This window comes from Halyomorpha halys, unplaced genomic scaffold (assembly GCF_000696795.3).
Source record: "Halyomorpha halys isolate HHAL.00 unplaced genomic scaffold, Hhal_1.1 Scaffold38.1, whole genome shotgun sequence".
Classification (NCBI taxonomy): Eukaryota; Metazoa; Arthropoda; class Insecta; order Hemiptera; family Pentatomidae; genus Halyomorpha; species Halyomorpha halys.
Genome location: NW_027110526.1, coordinates 458,307 through 478,673, shown reverse-complemented (window position 1 = coordinate 478,673; position 20,367 = coordinate 458,307). Strand labels below are relative to the sequence as shown.

The following is a 20,367-nucleotide window of genomic DNA, read 5'->3' as shown; positions in this document are numbered from 1 at the left end:
ATTAGCATTGAATAAAGTATTAAAACAACAATTGTAGTTTGGAATTCCTTCCTTAGACATTGTTGAGGACAAAACTATATCTAAAATTGTCCACCAATTTTAATTTGATTTCCCGGTTTAAGAAAGGTCTGGAGAGTGTTCTCTATTTGCCCTTTTTTTAATGATTTTTTAAATGGCCTCTCTAAATGGTGTTTATAAGCTTTTTAAAATGTAATAGCCTCTTTTAATAATGTTTTATCACATTATGGCAGTTTGAAATATGTATGTATGCCTGACATGTAGAAACATAATTCTTTATTAATGTCCAAGTACATAGATGTATATTGCAATGTTTTGCAAATCTAACTGGTGTGCAATTTATATATTTTTTAAACATATATTAGGAATACAGTATTACCTACAAAATTTTCTTGCCTAGGTGTCCTTCCTTATGTAAAACACATTTTATAATATTTGTATTCCTTCTCCTCAGATATAGCATCATGGTCAATTCATACATTCAAGATTTTCATAATGGTAGTCACCTCAATCAGTTTGATTATAATATTTACTATAATCTCTGGTTTAATTATGGACTTTCGTGTTCAGCGACCTAGAATTTTAATAAATGAATGCCCAAGAATGGTATTTGAAGACATTGGAGAAACTGTTGTTTATGGTTTAATGGGTTACAATTCTATTGCTATTTTGGGTAAGTGAAATAAGGGTTGAGATTTATTTACTGAGTTATTTATTAAGTTCAAAAAGTAGGAATAAATGATTTTTTTTTTTATTGACCTGTTAAGATGGCTATTAACACCATATTTTTTAAAGTAAATACATACATATATATTTTGATTATCCAGTAATCCAGTATTATCTATTAATTTTTTTAAATATGTCTGGTTTTTATTGAGCAGAAATCAATTATAGTCAGTCATGGAATTTTTATTCTATTAAAAAAAACATTTTGAAGATATAGTAAATATATATATATATATATATATATATAGCTCTTGGCTCTTCTCACCGCAATCGACAATACCTATTTATTAAGGTCTTCTTATCTGTATATATATAGCCCTTTTGGGTAGAGATGTAGTGTGTTATAAAATAAAGAAATATATGAACATTTTTTTCTACAGGAGATGAAGCCAAACATTCATCAAAAACTATTCCAAAAAGTATTATTAGTGTTATTGTCATGGTGGTTATTACAGATGTCTTATTTACCCTGCTTTTGTTATATGTCATGTCTGAAAACACCATTTTAGAAGTATAAGTGTTATTTAAATTTTTTAGTATTAAACATTCAAAGATTTATTAATTATTATTTTATTTCTTTATTTTTATTTCAGAAATCTACTTACCCATGTCCTCTTTCTACCTTTCTAGAAAGTGAAGGATATAAAGTATTATCTTGGCTCAGTAACATAGGAGCTTTGTTTGGCTTCTGGGGTGGGTATGTGGACTAATTTATTAATTTTTTTAATTTCTAAAAATTATGAATAAGTGTGTCGGTTCAATCAATTGACAGAAAAATTTCAGTTTTGCTTACGCAACTTAAGAAGAAGCTTCTTATTTGCTATGAAAGAAATTCTCCATATAAATCTTCTGATTCCCAATAAATTGATATAATTGAGAAAATTAAAATAATTTATTCCATACTTATTAAATTTTCCATCAACCCCTCGAATACATGGGGCTTAAACAAAAAATTTTTATTGATTAGTATTTTTTTACATTCATCCTTTAAGGCTCTTATCACTCCAAAAGAATTGACTTTACCCATGGTACAACGCTTTATCTGCATTTATAAATTACTGGCTGATCAATTGCTAGATCCTCCAATACTTTGCTGTTAATCGACCTGACAAAGGGTGACTATTTCCCTTAAGGTGGTGGGACAATGCTCCCTCAAGCAATTTTATTGTCCTCCTCACTTATACAATAAATAATGTATTTATATATTTTATTCTATGTTTATGTAGAAGAGGTATAGCTGCATAAGTATTATCTACAATTCAATCTAAATCCAGATACATCAATTTTCTTAAGCTGACTCAGGGAAAGATCAAGTAGAAGACCCATCACTTTTTAATTTTTAGGAAGTGATTAAAAAAGAATGAACAGATGGAATATGGTAAGAAATGCTGTACCATTAGCTAAGTTTCTGAGGAAGCTAGCATTCAATGATTCTGATTTCACCTGGAGATTCCAGCAATCAATATGAGACAGAGACCAGCAGTTTTCTGTCTAGCCCTTTAAAAGAAAACAGACCTATATGATCCTATCAAAGGAGGAAATCCTGGAACAAAATAAAAAATGAAAACAAAAGCCAATACCTAGTGTCATCACATCTGACGATATTTGGTGGTATAAGGAAAAAACAGGAAGCTGAAATCGTTGAGAAAGAAAGGGCCAAGGAATGAAAAAAACTGAAGAACAGAAGAAAAAAAAAATCATCAATGTCGACTATTGAGCTTGACAATTTAAATAAAATTATTAATAATGAATATGAGAATAATGCAGATCACATTTTGCCCCAAAAGTCAAAGAAGAAGAGTGACTGTTCTAAAGCGATAGAGAAAGTTGAAATGCGTGATGAAAATGGTTGTAATAAGGAACTTATAAACAATGTAAACGTTATAAGAGAAGGCAATTATTGCATAGCTCTAGAATGAAGGAAAAAAGCAGAACCAAAACATGTTTTTCAAGTGCTGAGGCTCCTTTCTTGGGTGTACCTAAGATATAAATTTCTATAGCCACTGCATGTACATGTAAACATTGGAACTCTACCTTTCAGTATATGTTTGTATTTCCTGTTTTTTAGTTAAAATAATTGTATTGAAAGAAGATAGTTGACCACGTATGTAGTAGATGGTAGGAAGATAGTCTGGGTGGGGGTCAATTAAGGTGTCAAAATAGTAGAAGAAAACTAAAAGGAGTACCTGTCAGATTGAAACTTTTATATTTTGCAAAGAAAAGTGGAAACATTAACGAAAATGTACTCTCATGAAGAAGGCCTAAATTTTCCTCTACAAAAAGATAAACAATGCAACCTTATAGCTAGGTAACCTTAGAGATCACAGTGATACCAATAAAACTAAATAAAAGTAGGAAACTACTCTACTACAATGAAAACAAAGATGACAACTGGCAAGTTGGGAACAGGTGGCGAGTTATAAAATCTCCCCACTTCCTCACTAACTCTCAAAAAGGCTAAGATTTTTTATAATATATAGATAGGTACATTGGCAGGATCATCTGTTCTCTTTTCTAATATTACAATAGGCAAATATATGAGATAAATGTAGAAGTACATGTATCAGATATAACAGATCACATACAGTATAGATAAAAAAAAATTAAAAATATAGTTATTAAATAAGAATAGCAATCATGAAAAATGGGAAGAATAGTAATCTAATAAACTGATAGAAAATTAAAACAATATGGATAAAAATAGTAGTTAGTAAAACTGTGACAAGTAATAACAATAAGGAGTACTGATAATCTTTTATACATGGTGGGAACATTAAGTTTGTGTATAGATCGGACGTTGAAGATGAGTAGTGATAAAATAGGCAAAAATGTGATAAAAAAACTAAAAGAACAATATTTGTAAGTGTTATAAGGTGAAGATAAAATGAAAAAGATTATTGTTTTAAATAATATTTAAAACCAATAATGAAAATAGAAAAACTTGAGAAGAAAAGACCTTATCACTGGGTTACCTGAACTCCAGGCCTCAACTTATCACGTTCTTCCACTTTGACAACGCCATCATCCTTATCGTTTTCTTCTTCTTCTTTAGGTATTTCTACTCTTCCAGCAGATCTTTTCTCAAACTCTCCAAGCTTCACTAATAGCATAGTACCCGTCTTCTCTGTACTCAAATCACCATTTCCACTCTACAAGGTGAACATTAATACTTCTTGTAATCTCCACAAACGCCTAACAGATAAAAAGGAACAACTCATCTTTCTTCGGAACTTTGGAGATGAGCAGTGATAAAATAGACAAAAATATGATAAAAAAATAGAAGAAGAATATGTTTAAGTTTTATAAGGTGAAGATAAAATTTAAAAACATTATTGGAAGATGTTGATTGACCGTGTGGAAAGATGAAAGGAAAAACTCAAATAGTATAATTCTACTATTTGAGTTTTTTTGACCGCACCCGCACCATATTCCTTTCATAAAAACATTATTGTTTTAAATAATATTAAAAATAATAATGAAAATAGAAAAACTTGGGAGTCCATAATAGTTCAGAAATGAAGTAAGACAAGTGGGCTGAAAATAACTAATTATATATATAAATAGGTAAATAAAAGGAAAAGGATATAGAGGGTGGGAGTAGAGTAAAATAGTCTTAAAGTCAGTGCTAAGTGCGTTAGATGAGGTTTAGGATGTGTCTGTAAGTAAGGGAGATATTATTTTTGTCAGTTTTGTGGCTGACAGTTTTTTCTTTAAGAATGATATACAGGGCCTCAGATATTAGGTGTTTTTGGTGGTTGGGAACAGTAGTGAGGATGGAGGCTCTGTCAAAGTCATAAATATGGTTTAAAATCAAAGCATGCTCAGATAATTTGGGAGCTAGCTGGTTATGGGAATGTATGGATGATTTATGTTCTGATATGTGGGCTTTGAGGTAGTTTTTGGTTTCACTGATATTGGCTGAGTTACTTTTTCTTTAGGAGAGGAACATAGGATATGGTAAACTATATTGGAGCAGAATGGAAGGCTTAAGGGGTCTTTTAAGCTGCTAATAAGGTGGGAAAGCTTACTATAGGACTTTAGACCTAAAGGTAAGTTGGGAATGGTAGATCCTAATGATTTCTGTAAGGGAGAGATCTGTACAACAGACTTAAAATATTGACATTAGAAGGTATGATGGTGGATGAAATATTGTGGACCCAGTTTTCTTCTCCTTTTGGATGAGTTTTTGTGTTTAAAGAAGAAGGGTATTTTCAAATTATGAGATAAGGGAACGTTTTTTCGAGTTTAAAGGGAGGAGCAAGTTTTGAAAATACTATTGCTGAGTTGTAAAATTTTATCTTCGCAAATAATGCAAGTTAAATGATTAGTGAGAGCGGAAATTTTAGAATTAATAGATTCAATGATAAGTTTCTTTAAATTCAATATTTAAGAGGGATTTCTTAAAATTTAACAATGAAAGAGAATATTTTCAGTGTAAAGACAATGAGATGGGAAAATTATTAAAGTTATTATTAATAGTTTTGGAAAAACTGTGTCAGATCAAAATTGAAGAAGAAAGATGAGTTGTTCCTTTTTATCTGTTAGGCGTTTGCGGAGATTACAAGAAGTATTAATGTTCACCTTGTAGAGTGGGAATGGTGATTTGAGTACAGGGAAGATGGGTACTGTGCTATTAGTGAAGCTTGGAGAGTTTGAGAAAAGATCTGCTGGAAGAGTAGAAATACCTGAAGAAGAAGAAAGCGATGAGGAGGTGGCGTTGTCAAAGTGGAAGAACATGATAAGTTGAGGCCTGGAGTTCAGGTAACCCAGTGATAAGGTCTTTTCTTCTCAAGTTTTTCTATTTTCATTATTGGTTTTAAATATTATTTAAAACAATAATCTTTTTCATTTTAGCTTCACCTTATAACACTTACAAATATTCTTCTTCTAGTTTTTAATCACATTTTTGTCTATTTTATCACTACTCATCTTCAACATCCGATCTATACACAAACTTAATGTTCCCACCATGTATAAAAGATTATCAGTACTCCTTATTGTTATTACTTGTCACAGTTTTACTACCTACTATTTTTATCCATATTGTTTTAATGTTCTCTCAGTTTATTATAATACTATTCTTACCATTTTTCATAAGTTCTATCCTTATTTAATAACTTTATTTTTAATTTTTGTCTTTTAAATCTATATTGTATGTAATCTGAATGTAATATCTGATACATGTACTTCTACATTTATCTCATATATTTCCCTATTGTAATATTAGAAAAGAGAACAGATGATCCTGCCAATGTACCTATCTATATATTATAAAAAATCTTAGCCTTTTTGAGGGTTATCTTTAATTTTATACCCAGCCACCCGTTCTCAACTTTCCAGTTGTCATCTTTGTTTCAATTTGGTAGGTACTCTCAGGTACTGTTTATTTGTTATTTTTATTAACTTTCTTAGTATTTCTTTTTGTTTGTTACACTGTCTCACCTTTGCCATGTTTACTTCACCTTCTGTTTACCTTTTATACTTACCTCCTTACCATATTTACAACTAGTTCTAACGAGTATTTTCTACAATTTATTACTCTGGTTCTGTCTTTAGAATTCTATCACACCTGACTGTATTTATTAGTATCTAGTTTCTTGTCCATCCGGATGTATACTTAGGGACGTGACGGCCGTGCGGATTGCGGCACAGGTCCCACTTATAGGCACTGCGACTAGGTGCCCTTAAGTACTCATTATCATATTTATTTTATTCTTTATATTTTATCTTTAATCTTTTCTATTGTATTTCAATTCCTTAATTCACCTCTTACAACCAAAATCACCTCTAATATTACGAACTTTTTTCTTTTCCTCTATGTTTAATTGACGGTTTTTGACAACTGTGCATAATTTTTAATTTCCCTATATGCCACATGTATATTGCTACTGTCCTTCAGACAAGATGAACTATACTGGAAATTGTGAATATGAAGAACCAGATTTACAACAGCTGTGAGGATTGAAATCCCATTTACGTCAATTGTTGTCAGCAGGAGGTTAGCTCAGCTATTGATTTAGTAATTTGTAGTATTGAATAGTAATTGGTATAATTTAAACCAATAATTGGTTTCAAAATTGTTAGCTCAAGAACATACCTTCTTCCCCTGAAAGGAAAATTTTACAATTTTTTAGTGTTGAGTATCCATGCACCAACAAAACATTGTATTATAAAAAAAAAAAAGATCTCTCCTATGATATCCTTGAGTAAATTACCAATGAGATCCTCAAACATGATGTGAAAATTATCATTGGTTATCTAAATAGCCAAACAGGTAGAGAAACCTATTTTCTGCCTTAATATTGGAAACAGCAGTATCTGTGAAGTTATAAATGATAATGGTGAGAGCTTGATTAGTATTGCAACATACGAAAGAATGCACCTCGTGAGATGGCTCTCTAATGATGGATTCACTGTATCAGTACTAATCTGATAAACCATGTGCTAATAAGTAGGATACGTAGGCCTGATCTACGGAATGAGAATGTACACCTAGGAGCTAAAAAGCTTCTTTTTTCTTTTATTTATGGTCCCTTAAATTATCTCCTAATTACTCACCTTAAATACAGTTCCTTATACTAAATGTATAAGGTAACCAATATGGTCCAATAACCTGATTACCAAAACATCTCTTTATTTTTTTTTTTAAATGTATTTCAAGTTTTTTTTATCCAAGTAATTTTTCATTACAGGGCAATAACCATGATTTTTACACTATCTCGGATTCTATTTTCAATGTCGAAAGACGGGCTGTTATTTGATTGGTGTGGTAGAATATCAATGATATCACAATCTTCAGTGCTGACTATTATGTTATTTGCAGCTGTTTTATGTAAGCCTGTTCCTTTTTATTTTTATTGTGTAGTTTTTTTCTAGAGTTTTCTACTATCTTTGATTTAGTGAACTAGCTCTGTTCAAATTCAGAAAATTTTCTGGAGAACGAAACAACTTCCCATTGATATGCCAATCTGTTTTGAGAAATTTTTATTATTTGTATCAAAAGAACTTTGGTCCATGATTATTTCATGATAGTTTCACCCCTTCAGTAATTTTAGATTTCTAGGAATTAAAATTGAAATTTTAGATGGAACTGGTTTTGAACTAAATTAGTTGATTAACTACTTTGTTCAATGCAGTACACGAAATAATAATATTGGATAAAATCAGAAATATAGTTCTAAGAAGTAAAAAAAAAAAGACACCAATTTTTTTCCTGGGTGAAATTTCAAGGGAAAAGCTGAATGAACATACGATAAAAGTAGAAAAAACAAGGTCAGTTCTAGACAATTTTAATTGAAAAATGAAAACTTTGAACTTCAATACAAGATAAAATTAATTAAAAAACCCATTGCTCAAAACAATGAAAGAATAATTATTGTTCAGGAACTCTTATAAACATGTTTTCATTCACGTTGTCATTGGCACACCTGTTTTCATGGTTTCTTCCTCAGATGATAAATCTGCAAATTTGGATACATTTCTATTGTAAAAGGTGAAAATATAAAAAGGAAATTTATAACAAATTGGCATGAATATAATAGATCCTGTGCCATGCTAGTGGAAACTTCCATGATTAAAATAACATATCACAATAACCCTTGTGACCAAGGAAGGAAGCTTGGATGGAGCTGGTTTTGCTACAAACTCATCACTTTGAACACAAATTTCAGCTGGCTCTGCCTCTTACTGCTTGGCAGTATATCGAGAACATGAAAAATGTGGATGGAGCTGGTTTTGAAGCTGTTTTATAGCACTATATGGTCATTATATATATATCACTCTATGGTCATTATATTATATGAAGCTCTTGGCATTGGCTTGAAACATCAGTAATAATTAAATTGTTGAAAACCATTTTTTTTCCATCTTGACTACATCTCTGACCATCTTCAAATTGAAATAATTATTAGGAGAAAAAATGATAATTGTCATTACAAAAATCCTTAAATGCTTTGTATGGCTGATAATTTTTGATTACTTATTCTGAACTGTTTGTTTACTTTTATGGGTTCCAATTCTTATTCCAAAGAGGATACAAAGTTTCAACTGAACTAACTTTAGTTTTCTTCAAATTGTTGATCGTTACTAAGAACCATTTACAGATAAGACAGAAAGATAAGAGTGCTTTGTGGGAGTGAAAGGTTTGAGTTGTTCAGGAACTCTTTCATAACCTAACTAGGGTTTAAGTCCATGAGGAAGGGTACTGGACATTTAAAATTACCTCAAATGCAATTAATTGTCAGTAATCTTATTAGTTTGAATTAAAAGCTTTGTCTTATGCTTATAATTATTCTTGACGCCATCAGGAATGTAAATAATTACAAAAAATGATTTTGAAATGGACCAATCTAGTGCATTAAAGTGATAAAAGTAGCAAAATTCTTCTTCTCTGTTTATTTTTCTTTTTTATTTATATTACATAATTATTTAATACTAATATAAACACTATGTATTTTATTAATGTTTTGATCTTTAAAAATAATTTATCCACAATTTATTTTATTTTTATGATTAATTTAATTAATGGTTTTATTGATTAATTAGTGTTAATAAAATTTAAAAAATTCATTCATTATCAGGTATTGAATATCTATAGATACTGAAATATACATGCTGTGTCTAAAAAGTAAGAGTACTCATTTTTTGTATTTAAAAAATATTTTATTTTATAAAATCTTGTTAAATTAACCATCCTGATTTATGCAGTTTGCAACTTTTGGGATAAACTTTTTGATTCTCTCTTCATAGCACTGTCCCATCATTTCCTCTGTCCACAACAAGATCTCTTGTTTCACTTCCTCATCGGTTTAAATTTTTTCCCCATCCATGTGAGTCTTCAGGAAGGTGAAAAAGATGAAAATTTGATGGCGCGAAGTTAAGGAAGTAAGCAAGGTGCTTGAGCATGTCCCAACAAAAGCGCCTTGGTGGTGTTGAACCATGTGCAGCTAGCCCCTTTGTCAAAATTTCCTTTTGTGTGTTTTGAATTGCACTCTTGAGCCTTTGTAGTGTCCAACCATATCGTGCTGTAGGTATTGTCTCCCTCTGAGCCAAAACTTTATCAAGTCCCAAAACGCGGATTCCATAATTTTTTTGGCTGGCCAACATTTAGGTTTTGAATTTTTGGCTGGCCAACATTGAGGTTTTGAATTTTTGGCTGATGGGAAACCAGTGTGCTGCCACTGTGATGACTAAAACTTTGTCTGAGTGTTGTAATGAGTCACTCAAGTTTCATCACTTGGAGCTCAGAAAATTATTAACTTAACAATTAAATCGCTCAAGGAATTCACCAGCGATAGTGACCTCATTCAATTCGTGCTGATCTGTCAGTTGTTTTGGAAAAAATCTTGAGTGCAAGTTTCAATATCCCAGCATCTCTATAATTGTTTCATCTAACACATGTGGAAATTTGTGTAAACGACATAGACATTTCATCTAGTGTTAATCGGCAGTCTTCACAATTAGTTTCCTCAGGTTTTGCTATAATTCATTGGTCACTATTGAAGGTCTTTTGCTCATCATAAATGTTCATTCTTCTTTCCGTAAACTCACGGCACGACTTAAACAAATTTGTTCAGTTTATAGCACCTTCGCCATAAACATTCTTGATCCGTGCAAAAATTTCTGACAGAGATTTTCCTTCTACAAGAAGGAAATTATGACTGTTCGCATCTTGCATTTGGCAGGATTTCCTATTGACATTTCGCTGAAACGAACATAACGAGAAGAGTTTTTGTACTTATGTTGGTTTTGGTGCTTGTTGTTTTAGTAAAATTAACATAAATTTAAGGGTTTTTCTTGAATAAAATATACTTCTGGTCATCTGCTGAAGTTGCAAATTTAGATTCTTAATGTAATTCTAAATCCAAATTGCATACCAGAGAATCAGAACTACTCAACATTTTGCATTTTGAGAATGCATCATTTCTTGGACTATTTGCAAATATTTCATAATAATATATTACTTTTCAATTAAGATTTATTGTTATTTATTTCTGTCTTGTTCTTAGCATTGATTGGAGCATTCATTGAAATAGATTACCATGCTATTGCTTTTGACCTGATTCTTGAAAAAGTAATTATTTTAGTTAGTCTACTTGTAACGCGGTATGTATGATACTATTTGTAAAAAAAATTATTTTATATTTATTATGTGTAATATTATCAAGTCTGTCAAAATTATTCATATTTCAGTAATTGTTGGAACATTCCTAAACAAAGCATTGGGTCTCAAGTTGCAGTTAATAATTAACCAGTCAACTAATTGTCTAAGCATATCTCTTAATAGCCTAATAAGTTGAGGTAGTGTATTACTTGTAATTAGTTCCAAATTAATGCAGGAAAAGTGTGCTGTTTTCCATATATGATATTTGTATGTCAAGTTTCAACAGGGGGTGGTTCACAACTAAAACTCACACACACACTCCCGTGTGGAGTTGCTAGTCTTCCATCAGGCATCTCCCCAGGTGGCGGATAGAAAACTGGCAAGAAGTATGCAAAAGATTGAGGAAGAAACCTCACCTTAAGCCTCCAAGGTTTGACGCCGTCATTCTGAAGATACTGAATAGCCGGTCCAATGCAGATGTCTTGCGAAAGATAAGAGAAGATCCTGTGATGCTGAAGATGGCCTCTTTACTAACTAAGGTCTGAATTATTAATAAAGGCAATCTTTTGCAATTGAACCGTAAGAAAGAGCAATCTCTTGCTACACTGAAAAGCCCAATGGAAGGAGTACTTGGTGAAGGGGTGGAAGTGCGGACAGTGTCCCTTTTCAAACTTTGATATGTGGATGCTCTCACCACCAAACAGGAGGTTGCGGAGGCCTTAAAACCTCTCCTAAGTGAAGAGTTAGTGCCCAACACAGCAGTAAGATCCATCTGTCAAGACTATGAGATACACAAATAGCGGTCATTTCATTACCAGTCTGATCTATTCATCAATCTCTTCAATTCCAGCATCCATGAAGGCTCACTTCCAAAGCCTTGGAAAAGACAGCACCTTGTACTCATTCCAAAGGACAAAGGAAGAATCGAAGATATTATAAGTAAGGCATTTGAGAAAATCCTTTACTTCAGGCTACAAGAGTTCACAGAGAGTGTAAGTGGCCTCTCAAGGGCTCAATATAGATTTTATAAACAGCGATCCACGGTGGATGCTATTGGATTAGTAATAAAGACAGCTTGTACAGCAATTGCAGGAACAAGGTAGAGGAGAGGTACAAGTGTTATGCTGCAATCATCAATCTAGATGTCAAGAATGCTTTTAATAATGCAAGGATCGACCTGTATATTATATGCCCTAAGGACTATGGTAGCTGTCCTGTTTGATGAGAGTTCTTACAGACTATTTTAGGGATAGAGTTCTGTTTAAACATTCAGACATTGGCCAAAGGAGATATTAAGTGACTAGTGATGTCCCACAGGGCTCCGTACGAGGGCCTCTTCTGAGGTGACAATGCTGGAGGTAGCCACAGTTGTGAGATTCACTGATGATGTTGCAGTGGTAGTTGTGCCAAAGTATTTGGAAGAAATTACCGTTATTGCCAACCAGGCTGTTGCTACGGTACAAGGTTGGCTGTCTTCAGTAGGCCTACAGCTTACAGATAACAATGTATTATTTATAGAATTTCTAGAAAAGAAGAGCAGAAAACAACCATCAATAAGTGGCAACAGCGTTGAGAAGCTCGGAATCTACCACAGTGAAGAAATTCACCAGTCATCCTTAAGAGGTTGAGAGTAGGAGAGAGGGCTAGAAGGCGTGACTAGCATGGAAACATGAAAACCATGCGAACAAAACAATACGGCGGTACTCAGTCATTTCTGTCCATGAAGTAATGCCTAACGGCAGTCCTGTGAAGAGGAAGAAACAGATGTAGGGAGGTAGCTAAAAAAATATTATTTAATAATCCATGGTCACTATTTATGATTTACTTCATTACTAAACAGTTCACTTGGATTTGCATAGTCACTTAGTTCAATGTTTAATTGATATAATGAGGTGTAGATAGTTGGTCGTTGTTTAATAATTGGAGAAGATGGTCGAGGGGTGTGGTCAGTGAAAAGAACATAAATAAACAAAAAATTATTTATTCATGTTCTTTTGACTGACTGCACCCCCCTCCCCTCCCCCTCCGACCATCTTCTCCAATTATTAATCTACAGTCAACTATCTACACCTCATTATATTAATTAAACATTGAACTAAGTGACTATGCAAGTTCAAGTGAACTGTTTAGTAATGAAACAAATCATAAGTAGTGACCCTGGATTATTAAATAATAATTTATTTTACTTTGAAATCAACTTAATCCCATTTGTGAAGTGAAAATCAATTCAAAAGAATGAAAAAAAAGTCCAACTCAATGAATAAGAATTTCAAATCGAATATTAAGACAGGTATAGGATTAAGAAGTGAAACTCATTTATTAAAATGTGTATTAATGTAAATATTAATAATTTTATTTACTTACCTTTTGAACCATTCAGAAATCATTTTAAAAATATTTGTATACTTATAATTATCCATAAATTTCATTCATTTTAACTTTGAATGTTCCATAAATATATTGTCAAAACATATTATGTTTTTTGTTAGTTCATCTATGATATGTAAGTTAGATATAGGACTTAAAGTATTCATCTTATCTTTGCCTGATGCAGATATAGATGTGAACAGAAGAAAGAAAAGAATAGTGAGACACATAAGTGCTGGGTCTTATTTAACTACCCCAATGGTCAAACAGTGCCAACATTGGCAACAGAAAGAGTTAGTCGTCTTCTGATTTTTCTCATTGGTAATTCCGTTGGATCATTCTCATTGACTATATTAATATTTCAGAATCAAAATCCCAAACCTGCAAATAATATGCATTTCCATATATACTTACACCTGTTTAAGTTTTTATTTATTTTTTAATCTGATTCTGATGGAATTTTCAGGGATTGTATGGATTGGTACCTAGTTTGTTCCTTATCGATTTTTTCAGGTTCAGTCTACTACTGCTTTCATTTATGCAAACGTAAACGTAGTTTTCTTGGCCCATCTTTTTCTCAAAGAAAACTAATATATTTAGTTTAAAGGCTGAAGGAAGATGAAGATTAGGGTTAGCATAGTCTAGTATAAATTCAATTCACTACTTTTGCTTATGCATGCTTAAACAAATTTTACTGGTCACATTTATACTTGAAAAACTACTTATCCGATTCAGCTCAAAAGTGGGAGAAAAGCTAAGGATTAGTGTAGACATGGTCTAATATAAATTTTGTCTAGTATTTTCACTTACCCATGCCAAAAACTAATTTAATGAACATACATACATACCAAAAATTATTAAAATAAAATAAATGGAATTTGATATTTTTAACTTAAATTCTAATATCTAAAAGATAGCTTGGGTTCAAATTAAAAACTTTAATATTATATAGCTAATATAGTTTTATTTAAATTTTATAACTTAATAGACTCTTTTCTCAGGGCGGGTTTGTAGGCAATGAGAAACAGACACTTTACTATTAATAACACTTAAACTTAATTAAAAGCTATTTTACAAATGTACTAAATTTTAGTTAGAAACAAAACTAACCAATTACACAATCTTCCTTTGATGATTGGTGATTCTTGATATCTTCTTTTCTATAATGCTATGTCCAACTGTCAACAATGGTTTCCAGTCCTTCCCATAAAAGCTATGTCTAACTCTCAACAATGGCTTCCCATCCTTTTCACTTCCAGGAGATGTCCTCTCACCAGGCAATCCACCAAAAAAGAATCCTTTTTTTCTTCATGGGTGACTTTCCAATGTCTCTTTTTTCAAGATATCCACCCAAGAGATGATGAGGACCTCCTCATCCAGGAAACATCATGTCCCACCCATGCTTAAGCAACGAATGTCCAAAACCCAGTTCTCTTCCTTTCCCTTCTCCTGTAAGTTCTCAACAGATTATACCACTAAGGTTTTGAGTTTTTTCCTCTGATTTCCTTTATGAATAATTTTCTTTAATATTTATTCTTAACTTCTATTTTTTCTTAAATTTACTGTAAATAAAATTTTGATGGGAAGTTAAAATAAAGTTTTTTAAAATATTTGAATGTTTTGTGACTGCATATTTTACTGATGTATATTGGTTAGCTTGCTTTTAGGTTTAATACTACAAATAAACATGTTGAAATGATGTATGATATATGAATCTATATCTGTCTATGAATTACCACCATGAAATTGTAACTTAAAATACTGCAATCTTGTAAATATTTTGCCAGACAAATAACTATCAGTCTGAAGCATGTAATTATTCTTTGAGTACTTTTGCCCCAGAATAAAATTATCTTTTCATCCATGTAATGCTAATTTTTTAAAAAATATATTTATTTAGATCATAATAAAATTAATTTATTTTATGTATAGAAATCTCTATTAAAATCTGTTTTTTTATCAGGTATTGGCCACTAAGGACCATGCGAATATCATTGGTTAGGCTTCTTTGGGAGTCTTGATTTTCTTTCTTCCCATCGCAGCTTCACGATCTTCAACTGCCTTTCTTTTGTTTTTTCGGATCACTTTGTGCCCCTCTTTTTTCTTCTTCCAATATTGGCAAGATTTTTCAGTGTTTTACTGTATATGTCTCTATCTAGACAGTCAGTATCTGAAATTTTATCTGTTTTAGATTGTGTTAAAATTTTAATTTGGTTAGTTATATGCCTAAATTTAAAAATAATAAAATCATTATATTACATGCTGGTGTTCCGCAAGGCTTCTACCTTTGCCCTACTCTATTTAACATGTATATCTCATTCTCATACTCTATTCTCTTGTACATCTTCTATATATCTCTTGAAAAGATCACTCTCTGCTGATAATACAGCCATTTATGCATCGCCATATAGAATAGATACAATGGTGAACAGATTATAGTCTCTTCTTAAAAAACTCAGTGTTTATTTTTAAAAAAATGAAAGATTAAAGTTAACAAAACAAAAACACTAGCTATTTTATTCACTCCTATTAAAGGAGATTTTCCATAATTCAAAACATAGTTATTGATGGTACCTAAAACTGGAAAAATCTTTAACCTATTCCAAGCACATACTAAACAAATGCAATAAAGCTAATATGAACTTCAATAGAAATTATAAATTATTATTTAAAAACAAAAAGTAATCCTGTACAATACAGTAATATGCCTAATAACTTATTCTACTCCATAACTCATCTTGTATAATGCAAAATGTATTCGCCCCTTAACATGTACCAAGTATTTATTATATATAGCCTTATGGCAAACTATATATTTGATTAAAACAACTACTAAAAAAAGTTATTACTTTCATTTATATATATTTTTTTCAAAATTAAATACATATTGTAAAGATTCGATACAAGAGGAATTTGATGGTTTACTGGAGCCCCGAAGGGCATAATTTAAAGAATAGATTAGTTAATTGGTCAATGTATTCTTTACAGTTAGTTTTAAGTTTATGTGCAACTTAAATATATTATTATAGCACGAATAAAAGGAGCTATTTATTTGGAACCACAGGTAGTGCTTTACACAATCTTTTAGTTGTTACTTTTTTATTAAATCATATAATTTTATTATATAAATAATTATTTTATTATTTTACAGTTTTGACTGCATATTCTTCAGTGTACTGTATTCTGATGATGTTTGTGAAGGATGCAGAGCTATTTGTGCGAGCGTTAGCATTGTGTACTGTACTCTTTCTCCTTCTCTTTACGTTCTGTCTTCATTGTCAGCCACAGAATAACAGAATGGGATTATCCTATACAGTAAATTATTTACTAATATTTTTACTGTACTTTAGGATAGTGCTTGATTTCTAGGGATTAAAGCCTAAAAACTGTTACCTCTAATAAAAATGTGGGTTATTCTAAAAATGATAGTCAGTAAATAGTTTTTTTTGTGTGAAATGTAACTAACTAATAGTTTGTTGGCCTGGCCCACTCACTAACAAGAGTTTCATGCCGTTTTTTGATTTCAGGCACTTTTTAAATATTGCTCGATTTAACTGTCTTAAAGTTATCTTAAATTCTATCCTATTATATTCTATATAATTATATCTTAAAGTCTATCCTGTTCCTGTTTTAAGCAGATGTTTCAAAAGTGATGTAGAACCGTCACTCCTTGGGGGTCTTAGTGGATCAGGCCCAGCTGGGAAGGATTGCCAGATATGTAATTAAATAAATATGTTCAACTATCGTATTTTTTATCCAAAATGGAGGTACCAGAATACCATTCTTTCTATTGATCTTCATCTCAAATCGAACTTCTCTTAAATGGGCATTGCTGGGTAATGAAAAGTCGTCTGTTTATAAGAGTTGCCAATTTGTGAGAAAACAAATTTTAATGTATGAAGCTGGCAAAAATCTAAAACAGCATAAAAATGAAATTAAAAGAGTTGAAACTAGTTTGTAGTTGAGTTTTTAAATTGTTTTTGTGTACATGTCTACAATATATCACACTGTTCTACCACCCAATTTTTGGCATCAAATGGTAATCACTTCATTCAATGCAATAATAGGTTCAAATAAAATCTCTCAGAACATCTTTGATTTTCTGCTTGAAGATTAATTGAGGATATTTCACCAAAATAAGCCAATTTTTTCCATTTTAAAGGCCTGCTAAATCTAAATGAAACTGTTCCTACGCTTTCTCAGAACCTTGCCCCCTGTCTACATTGATTATGGAGAAGTAATTTGTAGTAGGCCAAGGGATTGTTGTTTTATCAGAATCGGGTTTTTCAACAATCTCTGCCTTTTCTGATCAGAATAGTTTATTTTCTACACATTTTTTTTTATTGCAAATTTAATATATTTGTAGCCTTGGGGGTTCAGTCTAAGAATGGAGCTACATCTTATTAATTATTTAAAAAAAAGAAAAGAAATATAAATAAATATATTACACACTAAATTTCCATCTTAGTGGACAGAAAATATAAGAGAAATAAGAATAAAATAAAGATCAAGATAAAAGGGAAATAATGGACAAAATAGGACACCCACTTTTCTGTTGGACTACCAAAGATGTCTAGATTCTCTGTTTTTGAAGATTATTTTAACTGATGTGGTTTAATTTTGAGTTCAATATGCTGTTGACTTTGAAACGGATCACACAATCCTTCGCACCAGAATTCAGTGCTTCCTCAGTTCTAAAAATCGTTATTGTCAATTATATAAAATTGTATTTTTGTTATCCAACATGTATAGTAGTAATAGTATTGTGACATTGGCTTATGTAATCTTGTTTTAAAATCTATCATATACAGACTAATTACTAACAAGGTACATGCAACACACATTTTTTTATTACATGCCAAAGTATTTCTGAACTTAAAAAAAAACTAGACATTTTTGAACCAGAATTCATAATTTTACCACACTGTGAAAGGGTTAACAAATATGTTACTTTTTAAAGCAAAAAGATATAATATAATGTTAAAGTAAAGATAATATTAGGAAATTTAAGAAAATATTTATTGTAGGCAGACATCAAATGATAATGTAATAAGGGAGAGAAATTATATAAAAATATATATAGATAAAATACAAAAATGCAATAAAATTAAAAGAATGGTTACAATAAAAATAGTATAGTGAAAAAAAGAAAACATACAAAACTGAATAGAGGTACAAAGGTGTTGTGAATTTATATAATAAAACATTAATTATAAAGTAATAAATGTAAGTATAAGGTGGAAGTATCAGATGAATATAAAAGATAAAAGATTAATAGTAAAGTTATATAATAATAATTAAAAAAAGACACTTAATATAAAGTAGTAAATCCTTGTCAAAGGGGAAAATATGAGATAAATATTAAAAAAAAAAATATGAGGATAATAGGTAAGCTAACTTCTGAAATGCAGAACATAGAGTAAAATTATGGTAGTTTAATAAGGCTTATTAAGATATGCCAGTAGGTCAGAGAGGTATAGTATTTATCAACTTTATGATTGACAGTTTTCTGTTGTAAATAGATATTCATATACATGGTAAGTTGTTCTGGTGGTATTGAGGATGAGAAAGAGAAATGGATTGTTGGATAAGGATTTTAATTACATTTATTTTTTGGTGATAAGGATGTTGAAAAAATAGTTAAGGAGTCTGCCGGAAAGGGAAGGTTTATTATATCAATCAGTAGATAGGGAGCCATCAGAATACCTTATGATAAGTAGGTCAAGAAAAGGGAGGGAATGTTCAATTTCACTTTCAAGAATAAACCAAAGGGGAGGGTGGCAGGAGTTAAAGACTGATAGTATTTCTGGAATTCTGTCAGGATTGAGGACAAGGAAGAGGTCTTCTACATATTTCTTATTAAGAATTATGTCTGAGAGAATAACGAAATTATGGAGTCAACTAGGTCATTGAGGATTACATTAGGTATATCAGAAGCAAGGCAGTAACCCATGTCGAGACCAGAAATCTGATAGTAAAATTTATCTTGAAAGGTCAGCTAATTACAACAAAGTTATAATTTTCAATTTTCTTATATTTTTTTCTCACTGGAAATTTAATGGGAAAAAGAATAGTTTTAATAGTAGAGAAAATATTTTCAGCATGCTTTGTTTATTTTCAGGTTCCAGGTGTCCCAATACTTCCTGTCTTTTCATTAATATTTGAGTTCTTTATTGCAACTTATTTATCAAAAACTAATTGGTGGCTAGCCTATTTCTGGACTATCATTGGTAAGAAAGCTAGAACTGGCAAAATCATAACTGTATTAATAGAATGATATGTAGAATTAGTAATAATAATATTCTGCAACTTCTTGGGAATTGCCTTAAAAAATCAAATATTAAATTATACACTTAACAAAAGAGGAGGACATATTCCTAATCCCAAATATGAACATCAACAATCATTTTTTATGAATACAAATACATTCATATTCACAGCTTTGATACTTGTATTCTCAGGAGTTCGTATTTATTGGTCTAATTATGAATTAATCTGTATTCAAAGTTCTGAGTATTTGTACTCAGGAGGTGAGAATAAAGTGTTCATATTTGGCTTGATGCCATTAATAAATGAGATTAGTAGATTATGTCAATTTTATTAAACTCTGTGAATTGATCAGTTCACGGTCTTTAAGTCCACTATGTGCTCCATAGAAAACAGTGTGAACCACAAGCCTGCAAATCTATCTATCACACTAAGAGATATGATATGCTCTTTCATCCCCAGTACTGCATAATCTACATAGTGATGATCCTGCCAACTTGAGATTGAACTTGTGTGTTTATTGAGTTTACAGTGACCAATATAGATCCCTGTTATTGTCCTAAGAGTGACCCAATCCAATTGAAACAATAGTTTGTAATAGACGAAACAGAAGAATTGGTGATGGCAGCACATGTGCAGGAGGTATTGGGCTGAGAGGGAGGTATAAATCATATATTTTCTTTGAATGTTTAATTGATGGACACTAATGTAAAGTCTGGTGAGATTCTAAAATTCTTGATCGTATTGTGGGGTTTTTGAGTGCCCCTATTTCTGTCTGGGTGTCCATAAAGATAATTATATCTTAACTGATCAACCTTTCCTCTCATATGCTACTGACATAATATACTGCAAGTATTTCGGATTGAAATACTGAGATATATTTACTT

At 31.3% G+C, this 20,367-nt stretch overlaps 1 protein-coding gene and 1 long non-coding RNA gene across 8 annotated transcripts in view; one reads left to right on the top strand and one right to left on the bottom strand.

Annotated features, from left to right (window-relative positions):
- LOC106687423 (methylthioribose transporter) overlaps positions 1-20,367 on the top strand; it is a 34,185-nt gene that overhangs the window by 8,665 nt on the left and 5,153 nt on the right. For 4 of the 7 annotated variants that reach the window (XM_014431319.2, XM_014431307.2, XM_024362048.2 and 1 more), the window contains 8 exons: positions 473-691; positions 1,125-1,255; positions 1,338-1,441; positions 7,437-7,576; positions 10,752-10,848; positions 13,401-13,534; positions 16,365-16,528; positions 19,335-19,443. In XM_014431319.2, the coding sequence (XP_014286805.1) occupies positions 473-691; positions 1,125-1,255; positions 1,338-1,441; positions 7,437-7,576; positions 10,752-10,848; positions 13,401-13,534; positions 16,365-16,528; positions 19,335-19,443 (1,098 nt within the window). Of the gene's footprint in view, positions 1-472; positions 692-1,124; positions 1,256-1,337; positions 1,442-7,436; positions 7,577-10,751; positions 10,849-13,400; positions 13,535-15,176; positions 15,878-16,364; positions 16,529-16,851; positions 17,768-19,334; positions 19,444-20,367 lie in introns of those variants that run through there. The other 3 variants (XM_014431333.2, XM_014431342.2, XM_014431327.2) reach the window with 3 other exon arrangements.
- Positions 16,365-18,077, bottom strand: LOC136796080 (uncharacterized). Its single transcript, XR_010843775.1, has 2 exons — positions 17,762-18,077; positions 16,365-17,126 (listed from the first exon to the last, which is right to left on the bottom strand). It is a non-coding gene; the product is annotated as an uncharacterized lncRNA (long non-coding RNA).